General features: G+C 38.4%; 2 protein-coding genes across 5 annotated transcripts; one reads left to right on the top strand and one right to left on the bottom strand.

The window, feature by feature from the left end:
* The first annotated feature begins 1,139 nt into the window (after positions 1–1,139).
* Positions 1,140–8,986, top strand: LOC109242049 (ATP-dependent Clp protease ATP-binding subunit ClpA homolog CD4B, chloroplastic). Its single transcript, XM_019408871.1, has 10 exons — positions 1,140–1,297; positions 3,912–4,483; positions 4,765–4,880; positions 4,995–5,117; positions 5,186–5,371; positions 5,872–6,087; positions 6,340–6,557; positions 6,880–6,955; positions 7,040–7,129; positions 7,267–8,986. The coding sequence occupies exons 2-10, from the start codon at positions 3,919–3,921 to the stop codon at positions 8,446–8,448; spliced, it is 2,772 nt and encodes a 923-aa protein (XP_019264416.1). The 5' UTR covers positions 1,140–1,297; positions 3,912–3,918; the 3' UTR covers positions 8,449–8,986.
* Positions 8,987–9,932: 946 nt separating this feature from the next.
* LOC109242050 (auxin response factor 2-like) lies at positions 9,933–15,893 on the bottom strand. Of its 4 annotated transcripts, none has more exons than XM_019408875.1 (15): positions 15,609–15,893; positions 15,415–15,530; positions 14,694–14,789; positions 14,481–14,537; positions 14,192–14,347; positions 14,023–14,107; positions 13,219–13,309; positions 12,975–13,139; positions 12,757–12,876; positions 12,474–12,549; positions 12,216–12,387; positions 11,169–12,091; positions 10,898–11,088; positions 10,574–10,769; positions 9,933–10,403 (listed from the first exon to the last, which is right to left on the bottom strand). In XM_019408875.1, exons 1-14 carry the CDS (start codon positions 15,667–15,669, stop codon positions 10,592–10,594), a joined length of 2,487 nt encoding a protein of 828 aa, XP_019264420.1. In that variant the 5' UTR covers positions 15,670–15,893; the 3' UTR covers positions 9,933–10,403; positions 10,574–10,591. The 4 variants fall into 4 exon arrangements, with proteins under 4 accessions (XP_019264420.1, XP_019264421.1, XP_019264417.1 ...); XM_019408876.1 differs by having other exon boundaries at positions 10,684–10,769; positions 11,169–12,112; XM_019408872.1 differs by having other exon boundaries at positions 11,169–12,112.
* Positions 15,894–23,621: the final 7,728 nt, after the last annotated feature.

Genomic DNA, 23,621 nt, shown 5'->3' on the forward strand with positions numbered 1-23,621 from the left:
TTTGGATGACCACTTGTAAATCTGGCTTTTTTTGAATTTCTCCCACCAAAATTTAAACTTATAACCAATTCATGTAAATAATTTGAAGTTACTAAAAATTGGATGAGCAATTACAATCCATAAAAATCACTTAAATCTCAAGAAGTATCAATTACCAATGATATTATATATGGAATTCAAAAAGTAAAATATAAAAATATCAAGCTCCGGAACAATACGCAGAGGAGTAAAGAAATAATAAGAGAAGAGAACTTATATAAAATAATCGGATTTCCCTTGAACTATGTGGCACTGATGACGAGAATTGTAAGAGTATAAATTATAAGAATCCTAGTGAAAAGTTTAACTTCGATTGAATAATGTAAATCGTATTATCTAATATGAATCCTAATAGAAATAACTATAAACTTTGTAGGGTTGCATATGTGCAAATCAAATCTGAAAAGAATTCTAACCTTGGGTAATTACAATTATATTCTTAAATTATACAAATATTTAAGAGCATAAAAGTCAATCAAAATTTCAGAATTATTTTAGTTGTTCAATATTTATTATAAAATATTCGTGCTTATATAATAAACAAGCAAGGGTTTCATCCTCTACTTATTTTTTGGTTAGCCTTGCATAAACTAGGAAAAGTTCTTATGCAACTTTTTCCTATAAAAAAATTGACAACAACTACCCCTGATTGAAGCAAGTAAAGATTATGTAGTTTCACTTCCACTAACAATATAATAATTTTTGTCTGGTATCATATTACTTTAAAAGCTAATTATAAATAAAAAGTACATATTGAATCCTAGAAAATAAGGTACTTAATCTTCCACGTACAACTAATTTAACTACATTAATAATATAAAAAATATTTTGACCATGTCAATATATATAACTCAAATACAAAGAAATAAACATAGTTAATTTCTCTTTCTTTTTGTTAAATATATTTTCTTCAGGTAAAACATATTTCCAATAATAAATAATTTCTCGAGAAAAAAAGAAGTTTCAAAAAAAAAAATTATAAGTACTCATTCTCTAGAGAAGAAATATTGTAGTGTTTACTTTAAAAAAGAGAGGCAAAAAAAAACTATATATAATAAAGTATAACTCCTTCACACTGTGTAAATAAAAGGGGTAGATAAGATTATTTATCATCCACTATTATCTATATAAAAAAATACCCTTCTCCTCTTCTCCAATCCAGTGACCCTAATCCCATTTTCCTCTAAACCCATCTTCTCCTTCCTTCTATTTTCTTCAATCTCCTAGATTCTTCTGGGACTACAATAGTAATATTCAGGTTCTGATTCTTTTTACCTAATTTTTTCTATGCTTATATGTGTTAATCATATATTAAAGTTTGGGATAATTTATAGTTTGGTATTTGCGTCTCTGTTTATTTGTTTGAAATTTTGAGCTAGTTAATCTGTTTAGTCTCTCAAGAGTTGTACTCGTCAAATTCTTGCTAATTGAGTGGTAAAGTTTGTACCTTTTTAGCTGTTTTTTGTTCATTTGAGTTGCTTTGAGCTATTTTTTTTCATTATTTTATTTGTTGTGTTCTTTTTTTTTCTCTACTTGTTCCTTAGCTTAATTTTTCTAATTTCTCTTTGTAAATCAAACAAAGGGGTAAAGGTAAGATTTTGAGAACTACTAGTTTTGGAAAATTTTTAATCTGTCTTAAAGGATAAGTAGTTTTTTAATGATGACAAATTATTGAATATTAGAATGAAATGGGCCGAATTAATTTGGGACTGAAGCATAGTTGATTGATTGAGTTTGAAAATGAATATGTAAAAATGTGTCCTCAGCTTGTACTAATTGGACTTCGTTATTACAAGCTTCGTTTGAATATTTTGAAAATTAAAATGAGATGGAGCTAAACTGGAGTAAAGCGGATAGTATGGATTCATATAGCTGACACCAACTAGTTTGGGTTGAGGTTTAGTAGTTGTTAGTATTTATGGTGGATTCTTAGTTCTTTTGTGAAGTGCCTGTCTTTATAAGGATATGAGGTAGCTCAACCCTTTCAAAACTCTATTAAGTACTTCATAGGGTCGTGGTTGACTTGCTGCAGATTTCAACTTCCAGACTCACCCCTTACTAAATACACAAAAAGTATTTAATTCTCAGGTGATATTTAGGGTCACCTCGTGTCACTGGGGCTATCTTGAAGGAATGGATAATTCACTTGCCGTTTTGTTAAAAACCATTTTCTAGAGCCAAAGATCCCTTCTAGTTGGTTCTGATTTCCAGCACACGGGAATGTCATCCCCTTAAGATTCAGACTTACTTATTTTGCCACCTGATTTCTCTATGAAAAATTTCGGTTTAGAAAGAAACCAAAGAGCATCCGAAGGGGTTGAAAATGCTTCTGGAAGTTGGAGGGATTGAGTTTCCTATACAGCACCAACGAGATATGAGATATATATATCTGTCTGTTAGCTTAATTCTTCCCTCTCAGATCAATGAAGTTAATACATTATGTGTGTGTGTCTGATTGCTTGCCTGCTTAATGAGTCTAGTAGAGTAGCACCCTCTTCCTACTTAAAGGAGTCTAGTAGGGTTTTGTATGTGTGTGTGTTTTCAACCAAAATCCCCAATTTCTTCCCTCTCCTCTGGGTTTCACCGATATCCCCGAATTTCTTCTCCTTCCTTTTCATTTCACTCAGTTCCCCATGTTTTGCATATTCGTTGCCTAGCATTGTTTGTTGACATTTTGTTATAATGCAGCAATGTTAATAACTTGAATAGACTTCAGCTACATCCAGATGGAGTTGAACTAAATCCAAATGATTGAACCAAGCGTTTGTCATCCAAAGTTTTGCCCTTTCACTTCTCGTCTACTCCAATACTTTCTCTTACAAATTCGGCCATAACCACCGTCATTTTTTTTCTGTGGTAAATTCACCTTCCCAATATCAATTCCCCCTTACCTCACCCAACTTCTCCTTCATCTTCACAAGAACTACGTTGCACATTTGTCTTTTCGCCTTGGACTGTGGCTCCTCATATTTGTTACTTCATATCTACCTTGTTCTTCACTCTTCCTCCTTCTTTCTTGTCTTATACTCTTGTTCATGTTGTTAGGATTTTGTTTGTACTGAAACTAATGAGTTGAACTAAATTGGGTTATCAGTTTTATGGGCCTTTAAGTGGTCTATCTGGGGTTCTCCAAGAGCTTGAAATTTGGATAATCTGATGGAAATTACTGAAGTTCTTTTTATCATTCCAAATATCAGAGGAACAGGGGATCGTTGGTACAAAATGGTGTTGAGTTTAACTTTTTTATAGAGACCAAAAAGCCTCCCCTATCAGTGTGTTGCAACAACCTATTAGGAGCATATAAAGAAGATGAAAAAAGGGGACGATGGTACAATGCTAACCTACTACAGCCATGTGGTTAGTTAGCAAAACCCACATGTGTGTGTGTGAGTGTATATTCTCATATTTGTTCAATCTATCCATGGAACTTTGGCTACTCAATCCTGGATTGTGCTGTTACTACTCGGCAGTCGCGTAGTGTTTCAGCTCTTATATCTAGGAGGCTAGACCAAATTTGGTTTATATGACATTGAATCATGTCTCAGACTTTTGGTTCATATTCTGTTACATTGATTCTATAATCATGCATTAACTCCTGTCGAGTATGTGTATTATATCTCTACTTTTTCTGGGCAATTCTGTGTTTTAGTTATCACTCTTCTCGCACAGTGCCTATATATTTTAGGTTCCTCTGGATCAAAAGATATGAACCTTCACCTGGTATCAGGTTTTTGAATTGATAATTTGTTGATGTCTGCTGATTTATCTTTCAATTGTGACATTGCATACTATTATCTGTTAGGCATCTGGAACATCTGGTATTTTTTTATATCAGAAGAGAGATTTTCTGATTATTACTTTATCCTGGGCAGGTCCATCATGGCTAGAGCTTTAGTTCAGTCGACAAACATCCCATCGTCAGTTGCTGGTGAAAGGACAACAAAATTCAATGGATCTGGGAAAACGAACAGAACTGTCAAAATGCTATGCAGTGCACAATCTCCTTCGCTAAGGCTGCGGGATTTTTCAGGATTGCGAGGATGCAATGCAATAGATACACTAGTTAGATCTGGTCAAACTCTCCAATCCAAGGTAGCAGCTGCAACTTCTGTCAGACGACCACGAGGTTGCCGATTTGTACCAAAAGCAATGTTTGAGCGCTTCACAGAGAAGGCAATAAAAGTCATTATGCTTGCACAAGAAGAGGCCAGACGACTTGGTCATAATTTTGTTGGCACAGAGCAGATTCTGTTGGGTCTTATTGGCGAGGGAACTGGTATTGCTGCTAAAGTTCTTAAATCCATGGGAATTAATTTGAAAGATGCTCGTGTGGAAGTGGAGAAGATAATTGGAAGGGGTAGTGGATTTGTTGCTGTTGAGATCCCTTTTACGCCTCGTGCCAAGCGTGTTTTGGAACTCTCTCTGGAGGAGGCCCGCCAGCTAGGTATCCTTATTTAACTGTCAATATTTGTTGAATTACCTCTGAGACTTGCCATAAAGATGGTTCTCCTGTTGAGTCTGATGCTAGTGTTGCTTCATTAACAGCTGTTGTTATCGTTTCTGTGCCAAATTGGAGTTATTAAAATATCATGATTTTCTTTCCCTTTTGCTTGCCTTTCTAGTCTCCTACATGCACCAACGCGGTTGTTAGTTGAAATATTTATTCAACTTTTTTTTGAGAAAGAAAAAATATTTATTCAATTTATTAACTGGTTGTTAATTCAGGGCATAACTATATTGGTTCGGAGCACTTGCTACTTGGGTTGCTACGTGAAGGTGAAGGTGTGGCTGCCCGTGTCCTTGAAAATTTGGGCGCTGACCCTAGTAACATCCGCACTCAGGCAAGTAGTAAATCTCACATGCTTCCTCTGAGTAGTTTTATTCTACTTTGAGTGCAGTTTGATTTCTTGACTTCATTGTAATCAGAGCTTATTGGTTCTTTTTTCTGAAAATAGGTGATCCGAATGGTTGGAGAGAGTAACGAGGCTGTTGGTGCTAGCGTTGGAGGTGGAAGTTCTGGCCAAAAAATGCCTACACTGGAGGAGTACGGAACAAATTTGACAAAGTTAGCTGAAGAGGTAACTTCAAAAGTATATTTATAATATGAGTGGACACTTTTCAATCATTTGAGTTTGCTATTTTTTAGGGAAAATTAGATCCTGTTGTTGGAAGACAACCGCAAATTGAACGGGTCACTCAAATCTTGGGTCGGCGGACTAAGAACAACCCTTGTCTTATTGGAGAACCAGGTGTTGGCAAAACAGCTATTGCTGAGGGTCTGGCACAAAGAATTGCAAACGGTGATGTCCCTGAAACAATTGAGGGGAAGAAGGTACGCATGTGTGATACTGTGATAACATGCAGAATGTGACGTTTACCTGTGTCCTTTGTTCTACCAGTTGTCGTATAGTATGGTGGATCCAGAAGCTGAGCTACTGTCGTGCTGGTCCAGTCTAGTCTGCTTTTTTATTCACAAGCATTAGTTTCAAATGAATATACATGCTGTCTCCCTAAATTGAAAGATTTCAAAATCATTTTCCTAGTATCTTCATGTTTTCTTGAAATTTAGATATATATTTTTATGTGATGCTCTCTTGGCTTATTTCTTTTTAGTAGATTGATTTATGGATCTATGTTTCTAACTAATTGAACAAAAACGATTTTAGCATCCCTGTTGAACTTAATTCTTAGCTCAAGCTAAAGTGAGCTCAAGTAATAAGGTTCAAACCTATTTGTGCAAATCTCATCTATCTGGAATTAGGCTGGATATTTCATGCATGATGAAGCTACTTTTCTACGTGTCCTTAAGAGTCACTTTTTGGTAATGATTAGGTGATAACTCTTGATATGGGTTTGCTTGTTGCTGGGACAAAATACCGTGGAGAGTTTGAGGAAAGGCTAAAGAAGCTGATGGAGGAAATCAAACAGAGTGATGAAATAATACTATTTATCGATGAAGTGCACACCTTGATCGGAGCTGGAGCAGCAGAGGGGGCCATCGATGCTGCAAACATCTTGAAACCTGCCCTAGCTCGAGGTGAACTACAGGTTAGTTATCCTGGTTGTCTTGTTCTTCTCTTTCTGTCCTTTCTGGAAATTAAAAACGAGAATTATGAATATCTCTTAAGGACAATCTAATGCTCTAGATGACATATCATTGTGTTAACATGCATTTTTCCTGGCACAACCCCATAAGAAGGTCAAATATTTATTTAACTACTCAATATGTGAACTAACAGGAGATTTTTTTTTTGTATCTCCAAGCACCAACTCAATAGTATTTATTTGGCTTCTTGTCAGTGTATTGGAGCTACCACACTAGATGAATACAGAAAGCATATTGAGAAAGATCCTGCATTGGAGAGGCGATTCCAGCCAGTTAAGGTCCCTGAACCTACTGTTGATGAAACCATTCAGATTCTGAAAGGGCTTCGTGAGAGATATGAGATTCATCACAAGCTTCGTTACACTGACGAGGCATTAGAGGCTGCTGCCCAGCTCTCATACCAGTACATCAGGTATCTAATATATATCCTTTGTACTTTTCTCGCTTTGGGTTGTCGATGCATTGCTACCTTGAAGAAATGTGTTTTGCTTACCGAGTTTGTTTGTACACATAAAGTTCAACTTAGTTTATGATAGTAAAATGTGATAATAAAGGTTGGTATTTTTCCTTTTTGATTTTCTTTTGGTTTACTAGCATCTAATTACGTTCTATGCTTATTTCTGTCCAGAAAAAAACTTGTCATTGATTCCGTGATATTGATTTTACTGTATGTTTTTGTCTTTTCCTCATTCTGCAACACGATACATCTTTTCACTTGCATCTTTGGATTTCAGTGACCGTTTTCTGCCTGATAAAGCAATTGACTTGATTGATGAAGCTGGTTCTCGTGTTCGACTTCGCCATGCACAGGTACAGAATGCTCCCTTAATCTCTATTATAATCTGTCATTGCCTATTATTTGTAGAGTGACAATGCTTTGTTGTTGCCTTCCAGCTCCCTGAGGAAGCAAAAGAGCTTGAGAAAGAGCTTCGTCAAATCACAAAGGAGAAGAATGAAGCTGTCCGAGGTCAAGATTTCGAAAAGGTACCGAGTCTTTTATATGTACATCTAATTAATCCCTTTAAAATGCCTGCTTTCTTATCAATAGAGTTGAACTATTTTCTTATCAAGTATTCTAATTGTAGAAAATCCTAATTAGATGGATTTGAATTAATGGACAGGCTGGGGAATTACGTGATAGAGAAATGGATCTTAAGGCACAGATCACGGCCCTCATAGACAAAAACAAAGAGATGAGCAAGGCTGAAAGTGAGGCTGGAGATACAGGTCCGCTTGTGACTGAAGCAGATATTCAGCACATTGTCTCTTCTTGGACTGGCATCCCTGTTGAGAAGGTGTCGACTGACGAATCTGATCGCCTCCTAAAAATGGAAGAAACTCTTCATACTCGAATCATTGGCCAGGATGAAGCTGTCAAAGCCATTAGTCGTGCCATTCGACGTGCTCGGGTTGGGCTCAAGAATCCCAACCGGCCTATTGCTAGTTTCATCTTTTCTGGTCCAACTGGTGTTGGGAAGTCAGAACTGGCAAAGTCACTGGCTGCATATTACTTTGGTTCTGAGGAAGCAATGATCCGGCTTGATATGAGTGAGTTTATGGAGAGACACACAGTCTCTAAGCTCATCGGATCACCCCCTGGTTATGTTGGTTACACAGAAGGTGGTCAATTGACTGAAGCCGTAAGGCGAAGACCTTATACTGTTGTGCTCTTTGATGAAATCGAGAAGGCTCATCCCGATGTCTTCAACATGATGCTTCAAATTCTTGAAGATGGAAGGTTGACAGACAGCAAGGGGAGAACTGTCGATTTCAAGAACACACTTCTCATCATGACATCAAATGTTGGAAGTAGTGTGATAGAGAAAGGCGGCCGTCGTATAGGTTTTGATCTCGATTATGATGAGAAGGATAGCAGTTACAATCGTATCAAGAGCTTAGTGACTGAAGAATTGAAACAGTACTTCAGGCCAGAGTTTTTGAACAGATTGGATGAGATGATTGTATTCCGTCAGCTCACAAAGTTAGAGGTTAAGGAGATAGCTGATATCATGCTTAAGGAGGTATTTGAGAGGTTAAAGGGTAAGGAGATAGAACTTCAAGTGACAGAGAGGTTTAGAGATAGGGTGGTTGACGAAGGATACAACCCAAGCTACGGAGCACGGCCTCTGAGAAGAGCTATCATGAGACTGCTAGAGGACAGCATGGCGGAGAAAATGCTTGCAGGTGAGATCAAAGAAGGTGATTCGGTTATTGTGGACGTGGATTCAGACGGCAATGTGACTGTCCTCAATGGCAGTAGTGGTACTCCCTCAGACCCCGCTCCGGAGCCTATCCCTGTGTAGATCAAGTGATCATGTTTTAGAGTTCATTTCTGTTGGCCACTAAGCTTCCCTGGGCATATGAAGCAATTTGTGGGTTTATCTTTGGGGCTTCTGGGTAAAATCCTTGCCACGTTGAGAAGGCAGCATCCTTTCTATGTTGAACTTCAAGGATTTTACAAAAATATACGATGTTGGATTAATTGGATCAAGACTGTAGTTCTTCACAAGAAAGTGTTGTATTAGCAAGACACTCCTTACCAAAAACATTCTGATTATTATGGGTGGCAGTTAACGTTGTCCTCAGCTTTGGTCTTGCTGTCCTCATTTGTGATCCTGTGATTTTCTTGCTTCTTTATCTCTCCTCATTATATTTTGGCTCAGGTCACAATGACCCAAGGGCTGATATAACAAAGATTCTGGTAAGGTTGCTTATGAATGTATTTCTCAGTCCTGCTAGTTTTGTATGTAATAAATGGTTGAACGGGTCCTTTCAAAACCCCTGTGCCACGTAATTGGCTATCTTTCTTCAAAAATAACAAGTTCTTATGCATTTACAACACTTGTGATGTACAGTCGATTGACTCTGAGAAATTTTGTGCAAGTGGTGGTGACGAAGATGTTACCAAGGGCACTCTTGTGTAGAGGGTTCGAGGCATGCTTCGTATAGGTCACTAAAATCTTAATACCATAAAAAGTCCAGGGAAAGCGAAGCTATGATTTTTTCATTTATTCATTATAGAAGCAGTACAAAAGGCTAAAAAAATTAAAACCAAAGGTTAACATGATATATTGCTCAAAGTTGGAGATGCAGCATGAGGCTTGTCCCATGGCAGAAATAACTTAGCAACACTAAATCAGTAACATTCTTTTATCACGAATTCAGCAACATCTATCTGTTGTCCGAGATGTGAAGTTACAGGGAATCACATCAGATACTGAAAGAACTGTAGCTGGAAACTGGAAACAAGATCCAAGGACTGATGAGGTGGCTGGCACAAGATCCATAAACTATGATGCTTGTTTAGTGGCAGAAAAAATCAACTTATCAATAGTCATTCAGCAATGCCTATGTGCAGCGCGAGATGAAGTTTCAAATGAATCACCATCTGATTCTGAAAGAACAGTGGCTGGGTACAAGATCCATGAAATATGAATGGGAGCAGCGATAACTTATCAACATCTTATGGTATCAATCCAGCTAACTAGCACCAAGGTCTCCAAATGCCCGCATTAATGAACTGAGTTCTGCACCCATGTCGATCAACAGAGCCAATTCTGTTTTGTCAGGGCAAGCTCCGGGCGTCCAGTACTCTGGTAACAAATGCACCAAATCGACCCACCGAAGACGGTCGGTCCAAGCATTTGGGAGTTTACCCCTATTTGAATACATTGACAATGCCTATTATGGCTCCCTGATGTTTGCAAAAGGAGCTAGCAAACATACGGGTGTCAACAAGGGGTTAAACGAAAGAGACAGCAGTAACTTGATCAGTAAGAATTGTTTCTAATAACCAAATAGTAAGATTTTTCTTCAACTCCTATGATCAAAATTTGAATGATTACCAATACATGTCCAGCCGGACGACCACAACTGCTGATACAAAATATGTAGGGTACTAGAAGCAGCTGGATACCAGTAGTACATAAATTAACAGTAGACAAGGTATGCTGTGTATCAACTTCTTATTTACATTTAGAGTTGCCAGGATAATTGTTAAAAACTAGGTATGTACATATCAAAATAAGCAAAAGCCAGACTGTGACCAGGCTGATAATGTGTATACTGTGTATAGATAAGTCACCATAAATTGGCTCCAAAAAAGGGTCGAAACTGCAAAATACAGAAGCTGCATCTATATGGAGAGACCAGCCATCCAGAAGTTAAAAGAGACTTAATATGGCAGGTAACTACCTTCAGAAATCCCCAAAAAAGCAACAGCTGAGTGGATGTAGTCTTTTCTGCAGATACTATAAACCTGTCAAATTACATCAAAAGTTGTCAAGTTACTAGAAACTGCAGAAAAGCAACTGTCACCCCACATACCCAGGGCGAAAAATAATAGTAATAATAAAGCGGCAGCAAATAAAGAGCCAATGGAGATTTTCTTTTCCTTTTATTTTTCTTTTGCATCTTACTTTTCAATACCTCAACTAGGAGGACATGCTAAGAATCTTCAGGACTGGACTCAGAAGGAAGATGCAGATCCTTCACTTCTTTAGCATCAGAGCCTTCTGCAACAGAAGAATTGTCCTCACCTTTTGAATTGAGAGTCCCTGGGTTCATCCGCTGCACCTCTTCTTTCGTGTAGATGAAAATCTTGCAAACCATACCACAAAATTCTCTGTTTCACCAAGACCAACAGGTTAAAAAGCAGCATAAGAATCCAGATAACTGCAGAACCTAAGAAGCACCATAAAGATAATCATCTTTCATCCTTTACGCATCACAAGAAAAGACGAAAGGACTTACTGCCATGGATCATCTCCAACAAGCATCATGTCACCCTCATCATCAGTATATACAACCAGCCAGTTCTTGTTCTGAGCCTTGAGCTCACCATTAAAATAAAAAAGGTGATCCAGTTCAGCTATCAATTCTTCATAGTTGTTGAACTTTGCAAGATCCACAGACCTTCCAAGGGCTGTACCATGTTTATGAACCTGCATTTATAATAACCCAAATTATTAACGCTTCACAAAATGTCACAAGCCGAAGTTAAGACAACTAACTAGGTGTAAACCTTGGTGCAGCTCCTTGTTGAATTAGTGAGGCCTTTGCCCTCTCTATCCCGAGTACCCAGATGAGAGGTTTGGCATTGTTTCTCCTGATCGTTAACTGTGATACCATCATCTAGTACCTTTGATCCCTTTGATTGCTCAGACCATGGATCAGATTCAGTTGCAGAGAATTGATGTAGATGTACACCAAAATCCATGTTACTTGCCGAGTCAATCGGTGAATTATTTCGCAACTTGATAGGATCTATGGAAGCAGAGGTACTTACAAGGGGAATGCCAAATAGTTTGCAATTCCCCTCTTTGGGTTTCACGGCTTCGGGTTGTAGTGAAGCCATGGGTTTAGGCATCATTTCTCCAGAATGAGTGGACATCGGAATATAAGGCAACACAGACTGGGGCATTAACCAATTTCCCTGTTGATTGTCAATTCTATGACCAGGGAGGGTTGGATACTCATTAAAACCACTACACCTCGATGTTTCCCGCATTTGATAAAGACTATCAGCCCCCTTCAATCCTGAATCCATCAGCTTAAGTGAGAGACCAGAAGGCGCTAGAGACCATTGTTTTCCCAGTAAGCTGAATTCATTTTCCTTGTCCAGTGCTTGTCGCTTCACCAAGCTAGCAGGAAGTGATGTTTTCCCCCCAGTGGGTAAATGGAGCCTGTGGGAGGAACTCACTTGCACCCCAAAACCTGATAATAGATCTGTAAAAGATGATTCAGGCCTTCCTAAAGGAAGCCATTTATCTGGCAGACATCTCCTTGATGCAGAATGAACATCAGTCCTAGCATCATCCAGTGACGGTGGCCATACAATTGGCTTCTCAGAAGCATCTGACCCATTATTTTCTACGAAATTGCCTTTCAAGGTCGACATTTCTTGACCTTGTAAGACCCTTGAAAACCCATTGGCTTGTGAAGGGTCTGCAGTTATTTTGGATGAACCTTTAAGAAAGTGAAAGTGCCAGAAGTACATAACAGACTCTTGAAATGTAGATATAAAGGCAGTGCAGGATATAAAATTCAAATATAAGGGTGAGTTATATACCTTCCCTAGTAAGAACAGAAGAATCAGGAGACGAGGGCAGAACATTTGATCGAGGCCTTTTTGGCCTTGGTATTGGAAGTGGATTAAGGGCAGGAGGGCTAAGAGCTGGCTCTATTTTCCAGGGTGAAACTTGGTCTGGCCTAGGAATAGCACAACTTTCATCCCATCGAACCTTAAAAACGCATTCAAGAATGATACTTCAGTGTTATATATGGGAAAAAGATAACCAACCAGGAAAAAAGTGAAAGTAGATTCTACCTTCAGGCATCTCCATTTGGATTCAGACCACCTTTTGGGGTCACCATCTTCAATGCCAACTATAGTGCCAGTAAACCTATAAGATTTTGGATTTTGGAGTAAACTACAAAATCAGGGGTTTTGAGAAAGGTAATTTGTTTAACATAAACCATCACCAAAATAGTATGATTTTGATCTGAAAGCTCACAACACAAGCATGCTCGATTAATATCAAAGTCAAACCACCTAGCATCACATTTAATACTAAAGAAAGAAAATGCTCCTTCTAGTGATGCTAACATACCTCTGTTCTGGAGCTTCTTCACCTTCAAACCTCATTTTAAACCTCATCCCGATGGAGTAATTGTTTTTCGCAGACTCCATATACTGGTCATATGGAACTATAAAATCAGCAGGGCTCGTCCTATAATACAAAATGAAAGTCCAATTCTTTCATCAAATAGATTTCAATTTAAGGAACAAGCTTAAACTAATTTTCCCCTGGTACTTCGGATCAGTTACCTTGGTTTGTAATATACTGTGAACATCGTTTTTGTCTGAATTGCATGCCAAGCCGTAGCAAGGACACCGAGATGCATGCTATGACTGGATATCACTGATGATGGAGCATTAACCTGCTGTCTCATGGCACGTCTGACTCCAACACGAAGCTCCCCGTTCTCACCTCTAACAAAATATTATCCAACATTTCATAAGTTAATGAACGCAAGAGAATGGAGAAAAGAGAAGGTATGCCAATGCCAACCTAAGAAATATGAATGCATCCCCGGCAACAAGCCTTTTTGAACTTACAAAGACACTCCAACCACTCTGAAGAAGGTGTCTCCTAGGCTGGCCTGAAATTTGACTGATAGCATGAAAACAAAAAGTGGAAATGTAACAGGAACAACCAACTAATGCGTTGAAATAGCACCCGTTACATCAGCAATAGTGCTTAACACTCTCAAAAGCAAATTCCCCATGCAACAAAAAAAAAAAGTTAAACGGAAGGGGGTGAAAAGATCAATAAAACACCCTCAATCACACAAGCCAAAAAAAAAAAAAAAAATACAAGTCTCTGAATCACACTAGCAAATTTTTCTTTACCATCCCTTCTCCAGCAAGAAATCCAAGTGTCTGTTCCTCATCCTGAATCTATCTCATTGAGAAGTCATAACATTGTGTTGTTTCCTTGAGTTATTTATATAAAGACCAAATACAATATGACATGTAATTGGCTTATTACTAAAACACAAGGGATGCCCCTCCACATCCCTTTTCTTGTCCAGATTAATGCCAAACTATCATCAGCTCAAAAAATTTCAAGGTTTTTGGAGTCAAGATTTATTGTCACTGACTCACAGTATTCCAACTTTGTAATAGGCATGATATATGAACAAACAAATTTTATAACGAAGACATGAAGATACAAATTAAATAGGCTATAATCTAGCAATGTTGTGATGGTGCAACTTTATGTCTGCAAAGATTGACTCAAAAGGAACTGAAGGTAGTATATTTAACAAAATATAAAGGCACAAGGTGATTAAGAATGCATTGAGCATCATACCCCGAAATATGTGCCTGAAGCGCCACTCATTTGCATGCAAATCTTTGGCCACCAACTCCTGTGTTGGAGGTTGCCGAGACATATCCTTTAACAAAAATTAACCAGCATAAGCCGCTCACATTATCCAAATACAGGCACATTAACTGTATTAAGAAACAATTCTTCTAACCAAAGGAGGGAGGCATTCATCAGCATGCCGTCTCAAGACAGAAAAGCCTCCATGAGTGCTGGTATCGGAGGCAGTTAGTGTCTTGCAAAAAGAGTGCACATGGAATCGTGGTGACGAAGGGGGCATCGGTTCCTTCGTAACTGCACTTTCGTCTTGCTACAAAGAATATTCCATTAAATTAGATGTCCAACTCGAACATCAGAATTTAAAGTCTCAAAATGATGTAGGAACTTCAAAAAGAAAAAAAGGAAATAACAAGTGATTCTTCCTTGGCACATTGTAAACTTACATTTGGTTCTGGCATCAAAGTCACTTGTGCGTACACCTCATCAGTATCTGGTTCAGCCTGAGAACATACACGAGTCAAAACATTAGTAACAACTACCAACAATGCCGAATCCTTAGTAGATTAGCATTCATCAAGAAAAGCTAACAAGGGAAAGCTAAGCTACACAATTATTTGGAACGCAACAAGACCTTGTATTCAACAAAAAAAAGTTACCTTCAATAGGACGTTAATTACACGGCAGAGGATCTTAGAAGGAAGATTATACACTGGCATCTGCAGGTCTGAAACTTGATTGGTTGATGCTTCAACCTAGCAAACAAACACATCAAATCACTCCAACATCAAAGAATTAGTTACAACTACTACTAAAGCTCCTAATTTTCCCTAGAGAACCCCTAATTTGCCTTACAATACAAAGAATTCATGATTAGGTGTTGAATTGAGTGACCACCTTCTAAAAACTTAAGTTGATAAAGAGGTGACACATTGATTTGTTACTCCTTCAATCCCAATTTACTTGGGGGTAATACAATTGTGTAGCCATAAATCATTTCATTAAGGTAAAACATGAAGTTTAAAGTTAAATGTTTCTAAACATAGAAAGATGATATTCTTTTTGGGACAAACTAAAACGTAAAGTATGCCACATAAAATGGGACGGCAAAGAGAGAAATTAATATCTTCAATACACCCTTTGACATACAAGCCTAAATCCTAATACTTCTTCTTGAGTCAAGCATGTGGAATTCGTTTAGATAATAAGTGGTGGATCTTCTGAACTGATACTATGCAGAATTGCCTAACCACCTCATCTAATCGAGTAGGAATGGAGCAAAATGGACACGAAGCCTAGTTAATTCATTGATACAATTATGGTTTAAGAAATTAATTAAGCTAATAAACGGTTTTAAAAAGGACGTGTATAGACGCAAACCTGTTCAATGTGACCTTGTGGGAAATAGAACACTAGCTCGCCTTCGCGTGGCACTGTCACAAGCGGACCTGCACATGCACGCCATAGCTCCGTGTACAACGCTCTCTCCGCATCAACTTTAAACACAAAAACAAACGAAAAATCAAATATGGAACAAATTACCATTAATTACAGAAAAAATCCACTAAAATTACCCTTTCCAGCGCCGCCGGGAGCGTTGCGGCCACTATCAGAAGCAGCCATTTCTGTACACATACTTCTCAACACAGATCTCTCATTCTCCAAACACAAATTCGTCCCCTCTCTCTCTATATATATCAACAACTGTTATTTATATATCTTCAATGACTTTTGGGGGTGAATTGATAGTGTGAGGAGACAAAAGAGCTTATTCATGAACTGATGAAGAAAGCCATTCATCTTTTTAACCATGGTTTAATTTTAACTAGTGTTTTGAAAACCGGCTACAGCCCGTGGAGTTCTGTTTCTTAACCGGTTGAGAAGAAAGTGGATGGGGGGGCAATTAATAAAAGCGTTTAAATGGCGTGAGACGTTCGCCGTTAGGTGCTGTCGAATGTCCATTGGTTTAGCAGTTAACGACGTCTGACTTTGACGTTAATAGAAAGTTGTTCTGTTTTAAGAGAAGTGGCTTGTCGTACTATTAACGGACAGAGTAGGATGGTGGGATTTTTCCCTTTTTTTCTTCCAAAAATAGGATAAGCAGATTGTTACTTAGGAGACGATTTACGGAAAATATACATACTTACAAGTTGCACGATATGTTTATATCAAATTTAAATATAAGAAAGATATATTAAAAAATTAGAAATTTTATCTTAAACACGTCATAATATATATAGAGCCCGTTTGGATTGGCTTAAAAAAAATGACTTTTAAGCACAAGTGCTTAAAAGTAACTTTTAAGTGCTGGAGCTTGTTTTATAAGTAAGCAGTTACTTGTTTCGATAAAAGTGCTGAAACTTAAAAAAAGTTATTGAAGTGTTTGATAAATAAGTGTTGGTAAGCACTTTTTTCTGTTAAAAAGACAAAAATATCGCATAAAAACAAATCAAAAACCTACATCTTCCTCTTACTTACCAAACAAAGACGAAATCAAAGGACATGATCATATATTTGAAAAATGAAAATAGACTACTGCCCATTACGATATGGACATTGAAACTTTATGTAAAAATTACAGAAGCAGATTCCTCCTCCAAATGTTGAGGAAAAGGGTATTTGTATTTTAGTGTTATGTTAAAAAAAAAAAAAAAAAGGAGCATTTATAATAGGAAAATAGAAGTGTAGAAAAGCACGAATATCACATAGGAAAGGTGAACGTGTGGGTGAGAATAGAAGATAAAGGAGAAGAAGAGGAAAGAAAATGAACAGAATGTGAGTAGTTGAATGTTTTAGGATTTATTTGATGAGGGTAGTTTTGGGATTAGAAAAAGTTATAAGGCACAAGTAAGTAATTTCGTTGGTCAAAATAAGATGGCTTTTAAGCCAAAAACGGAGAAGTTAGGATATCCTAACTTGTGGCTTTTAGCTTTTTTTAAGCCATTTTTAACTTTTTTTAAGCTGTTTTTTATTTTGCCAAACACTCCAGTTACCTAAAAATGGCTTAAAAGCTGGCGCATAGTCAATTCTCAAATATCCCGTGAAATTAGTCATTGATGCTTGCATCGGGATAGACTACCTACATATGCGATCCTTCCCCAGATCCTACGTGAACACGAGTTGTTTCATGCACCGGGCATGCCCTTTTTTATTTGTAGTCAGCTCATAGAATGTTGAGAGTGTAAGTTAAATTATTCTCAAATTTAAAGGAATGTTGCTTCTTTTGAAACGAATTAATAAGGAAATAATGTAAAAAAAACTAAATATTTTACAGTTAATTAAGTTCGACAATATTAAGTTGGTTGATGCGGAACCAGGGGCGGAGCTAAAGCTTCGATGACGGGTTCGATCATACCCAACAGCTTTAGTGCAAACTCTATATTTATCTTGAAATATCTATTGAATAGATACAAATTCTTACTATAGAACCTAATAACATAAAATGGTACGTTAAAACCCCGGACCCAAACTTATAAGGTACATCTCAAGGTGAAGTTGCTGCTTGTGACTGCAACATTTGTCTTCATCATACATTTACCTTTGTTTTTGCTATGAAAATGTGAACTGATTGACAAATATGGATCTAGAAACTATTCTCTCATTCACAAAACATGATTTATTCGAACGCATTATCTTTTGCACAAACTTTTTTATTTTTTCAGAAAGTTTTTTGCAAAGTTGTCCAAACAAAGTGAACGCCAACGTTGGAAGTATATATTGCATGCATGAAATGATGAAATGAAGAGACATGAGATGTATATTATATTATTGAGGTAATATAATATTAACTACCAATAGGAATTTTGCAATGTATAGGAAAATTGGAAATGTGGACGTCAATGTCCGTGTCTATAATTGTTTTTTTTTTCCTTGACTTATTTCATTGTTACCAAGTTAGAAAGAAGAAAACTTTTTAGGCATTTAACAGCAGTATTGAGGTGAGGGAACAGAAATTTTCTGAAAACAGCAAATATTAATTCAAACGTATTATTGTTGATTTGTTTCTCAATTATTTTTCTTATAAAACATTTTATATTCCAAAATGGTCAAGTTAAGCTTAGATGAAAATATTTGAACATTGTCCTTCATTTTTTCATAGAAATTATGTTGCTTATTTATAGGATTTAAGTTCTATACACTAAGAGTATATATAATCATTACATGATAAGTGAAATTTAATATGTTATTGCAGATTTACTTATTATGCAATACGATAATATGTTATTGCAGATTTAATATGTTTTCCCAAGTTCACCAAATCCTTGACTATCAATATGTTATCTATTGTATTGTATCGTATTGTTACTTTAATTATAAAATGTTTGTTTTGATTGTCACTTAAATTTTATTATATCGTATCGTTAAATCCATCGTTACGTAACGACGAAATGTGTCACTTTATTGAATGATGGATTTGGTGTAGTGACATCATTTCCTTGCTATTTTCTCTCATCTGGTCCTTCCTTATCACTATTAAATAATTATATTTTATCATTTATCCTACTTTTTTATATAATAATTCTACTCTGTATCCTATTTTTTCTTAGTAATGTTGCAAGTTTAATTTATTCTTCGTATTGTTGGTGTGTGACATCATGAAACGACGGTAAACGATACAATCTAGTCAAACATTGTATTTATCAAACAATACAATACAATGCAGCACAATACAATACGAATACATTATGAAACGACATTTAACAACAATCCAAACAAGCCGTAAATGATCCAGTTTTATAAATATTCTGCAGATGCCTTTGCATATAACTTAAACGTTTGTTTGCTTCTCTTTCCCTTGAGTTCTTTTCACATTTTGCCATCTAAGGTCCTACTAGTACTAGTACTAGATATTCTCACCTATACTTTTCCATTGTATAGTGAAAAGATATATAACTTTGATATGCTGCCTTATTGACCCAAACAACGCACTTAACCTTCGCTTTTCTTGTTGATGATTTTGTGCATTTGTTGCTGAAAATAACGTATCTTGTTTGGCTGATATTTCCTTTTGCGTCCTTGTTCTCCTATTTCCAATAAATTAATATATATATCTCGATTGGCTAATATTAATATCAATAATAATCGTCATATATATATATATATATATATATATATATATATATATATATATATAGTCCTTATTCGGAAAGCTCAACGTCAAAGTTATTAAATGAGTGAGTCATCGGTTCTTAAACTATGTGATGTACTTTATAATATGCATCTTTTCTAACATTATTTCGCAAAAAAAAAAAAAATACGAAACATCATTCAAGAACTTAAGATATATTTTCATTTCATTTTCTTTACTGTTTGGTAAAAGTAATTTTGATGGAGCCGTTGCCAAAAGAATTTCAAATTGATATTATATGTCCATCTATCCAAGAGGAGAGCAAATCCATATTATGTATGTAGTATGATCCTTATCCTTATATTCTATTAATCCTTTTTCCTTATTTCAGAATAGATAATACAAATATCTCGTAATTAATTTTTGTAAGAAATTAAAGTATATGGAAATGTACATTATACATATTTGAGCAAATAATTGCTAAACCAATCGATAATAAATTAATGGGGTGAATCTTAGTTGAGCTTAATAAATCCTAGATCAAATAGAACGAAAGTCTAATACAACGAGAAGAGTTTAGTAAGGCTAATCAGTGAACTTAATATGCTATGATTGACAGTGTATATAATATCATAAATGTACAATGAAGGCAAGAAACGACAATGGTTATAATGAAAAGGAACTGTCACCCAATGATTATGTGATTGGGTGACTCTTCCTTTTGTCGACACAAAAAGGGTATGTAGCTTATATGAATGTGGAATCTAAAGATTTATGGATGAAGATTAAACAACATGTGCTTGGATAAAGTGAATAAGACAATTCTTTCGTATATTCCCTCTCTTCTCTTACAATATGTTCTTGTTCTTTGAAAAAGGCAGATCCCTTTCTTGCTCACTATCCCTCTTATTTATAGGGGAGATTTCCCAAAAAACCCTAAAAAGTACAACATAAAGAATATCCAAAAGGCATATTCTTCCTGTCTCTTTCTAAGCTTAAACTACCGTTACTATCTTATTTCAGCTGCCTGCTTCTGGTCGTCGTCCTTTGTTGCAACAATCGTCAGTTGTTGTGTTGTGGTGGCCCCGTCCAATGTTTTGCTTATCCGTTGTCGTGGTTGCCAAATTTAGACCTATGCAGTTAGTCCCTCCGCTTGTTGAGGTCGTGGTTGCCAAATTTAGACCTATGCAGTTAGTCCCTCCGCTTGTTGAGGTCGTGGCACTGCACGTCCTTAATAAGCGGACGTCATCCGTTTCTGTTGATGAATTTGGCTATTGAATTACGCCGGTTTGGCCAAGGTCGAGAGAGCGACACGTCCTACGGAACCCTGATTGATGTAGTTATCAGAATGTGATGTCACTCCCACGCACGTCGTCATTACGCACATTCCCGAGACAGCATCAGATTGCTTGTCGCTTTGGTTTTAGAGTCATTGGTAGTCTTCTACTTCGATTCTCGCGCCATCCAACCCTATAAATAGGTAAGGGTTTCGTTTTTTAAATTTTTAGCCATTTCCTTCCTTGTGTGTACATTGCCCCCTTTTATTATCTTTCTCAGTTCTTTAGCTCTGTTTCTCGTCTTTCCGTTCAGTCATCGTTCCTCATTTTAGGTTTACCAGCACACCCTCTATTACCAAGATGCCCCGAACCCACCGTGCACATGATGACGTTTCTGATGGCACTCCGTTGTCTATGGCCCCTCCTTCCGGTAGCGAGGATATTGCTGTTGAGGAGGGTGACAATTTCCCCACCGTAGAAGAGATACTCCCTAGAAACCCTATGTCCGGGAACGATTTTCACAAGGAACCTGCTCCTTCTCCCATTCCGGGAATCTCTGAAACTGGGCCATCTCAGATAGATGAACTCCGATCTACGTACAACATTCCTCCTCATGTCAAGATGGTTTCGGGTGGGGGGGACATCGTGGTGGTCCACAGACCGGGATATTATGCTTTTTACGTGTATCCCTTCGTGATTGGTCATACCCTTCCTCTTTTCCACTAGCGGAGGAGTTTTATGAAGTTTGCCCGGAACATCTGTCTCCGTACTTGTATAAAATCTTCCTAGTGTTGACGAAGTAAGCAAAGTTGGCTGAGTGCGAGGTTGGCATTCACCACCTTTTACATTTATTTTCCCCGAGCTTTCAAAGGGTTAGCATGATACATCTGCGACACCACGGAACCTGGGGGTTGATGGTTGGAACGGATGATAGGTCAAGCCAGAAGTTTTGGCACACGTACTTGTTCATGGAATCATAACCGTAGGTGTCAGTGATGTACGCTTGTTATCTACTTTAGTTCTTTCTGATTTCCATTCGCCTGTGGTTTTTCTGTACAGCTGAGAGACGTGCTCCCTTTCCCGTCGTCGAGGTTGGGGATTGGGTGGCTCCCATGTTATCTCGTATGGCGGGGATTCGAGATTGGGGCGCTTTCTTCAAATGTTTCGGGCCGAAGGTTCCGTCTGGTAAGTGTTTCGTTTGTTTCGACCTTTGATTACTTGCTTTCATTTGCTGACACGACCTCTTTGTGGTGATAGGCCGTCAGATTTCAAAAAAGAAGGCTCAAGTCCCGGCATTTCGCCAGACAATCGCATCGGCGGGAATGCAATTTACTTTAGCTGAGTCCGTATGCGGAGGTCGTACTCAGACTGTACCACCAAGGAACCCTTCTCGGGACGGCACTATATGGGACGAGATCTCTTCCCGGCCTACCTACCACCTCGTAGACGAGTCTTCCAATGGGGATGAATCACCGTCGAGAAAAAGGAGGCGGGTGGAGCTTGAGAAGGCCGTCACTACCGACTGTGAAAAAAGGGAAATCGTTGCTTCGAGGGTGGTATCTTCGCCTTGGTCAGGTACAGGGGTCATTTTTATGGCGGATGCCATTTTAGCGGGGAGGTCCCATAGAGCCGAAGAGGTAGGTTAAGACGGGGGACCTGTGCGATCTGCTGAAAGTGGTGCGTCGTCCGCTACCAGAGGAGGTGGAGTAGTGCATGCGGAGGATGATGGTTCAAGTTCGGACATCGACCCTGAAGACACGCGAGCCTTCTTGGAGATACATACCCACGTGGAAGTGAGGACGAAGGGTCCTAAATGACACATAGTCATTCCCGCGGATTACGACCTTTTGGCGAACTCCGAGCAGGCAGCGTCGGTATTTGCCCCTTTGTGTGCTGCTTCCGAGAGTAAGGCGCTTCAGGCGATGAGTGACGTGGAGTTGTCGCGAAGTATTTTTGGCATGGCTTTGCGGGTAAGTGCTTCCTCTCTTCTTTTTATTTTTTGGATTTGTTTTGTATGCATAATATGCTTATGCTAGCGTTCTTTCCTCTGCATGTTAGACTCTCATCATGGAGATCGAGCACGACCGGAGGGATAAGCGGAGGACGGCCATTTTTGGGAAAGTGGCCTCTAAATACGAGGAGTACCGCACTAAGCATCATGCATTGGCCGATGTCTTCACTTAAGACAACAATTTTCAGCTGTTCCATGACGGGCTTAAGCAGAAGGAAGAAGAGTTGGCGCAAAAGGTCGATGAGCTGAAAGAACGGGACGAAGAGCTGATGAAGGTCGTTGCCCGTGTAGTGAACTTGAGGCGGCTCTTCAGGCCAAGGAAGACGAGTGTGAGGTGAGAAAGGGGTGATGGCCGAGAATGCCGACCTTCAAGCGCAGGTGGCCACCTTCATTGCTGATCTTGATCGACGAGAGGCAGAGGCCGTCGACCTGAGGGGCGAGCTTAGTGTTAAGGCTGATGGCTCGGCTCGTGCTGAAAAAGGTAGGGTGCCTGCCGTATCTGAGGTAGCGGCTCTAGAAGACGCCTTTCGTGTTTGTAGGTCTGAGCGGGATAATGATATGGAGACGTCCGCGGTCAAGGTAGCTAGGTTTGAGGAACGGATCCAAGATCTGGAGGCGGAGTTGTCCGTGTTGAACGAACAAGTTGTTGCTTTGAAGGCGGAGGAAGTGCGATGGCAGTCGCAACCCTCTACGTCTCATACCCCAGCTGATCCCGTCGTGCCGCGGGAGTTATATGAGATGTAGGTCCATGCTGCGGCTCAACTTGACGTATAGAAGTCCCTGTAAGCCAATGGGAAAGTTTTCGAGGTAGAGCTTCGGGATGTGCGTGTCAAAGCACGTGCAGCTCGTGAGGCTTGTGGTTATGATCCTGGTACACCTGGCGGGGACGATATTGATGATGATGATGCGGACAGGCTCGCCTCTGATTCTTGGTATAATGAGGAGTATGGCGCGGGAGATGACGTGGCGTAGGACTTTGTTGTATTCATTTTCTTTTTGCTTTGCTATTTTTTGTGAGGGCATCTTTGGACCCTTTGTAATAAAAACTTTTGTAATGTAACCGTTGTAATGGAACGATTACCTTTTTTTGTGTAGCTCTGAATTGTTATTTTTGTTTGCTGCGAGGGGGTCCCTGGCTTAGGCGTAGACGACCGTAGATCTTTAGTAACTCGAACAAGGTTGTATAAATTAATTTGGGCGATGTCGGATATTAAACAATTCGAGAAAGGTC

This window comes from Nicotiana attenuata, unplaced genomic scaffold (genome assembly GCF_001879085.1).
Source record: "Nicotiana attenuata strain UT unplaced genomic scaffold, NIATTr2, whole genome shotgun sequence".
Lineage (NCBI taxonomy): Eukaryota > Viridiplantae > Streptophyta > Magnoliopsida > Solanales > Solanaceae > Nicotiana > Nicotiana attenuata.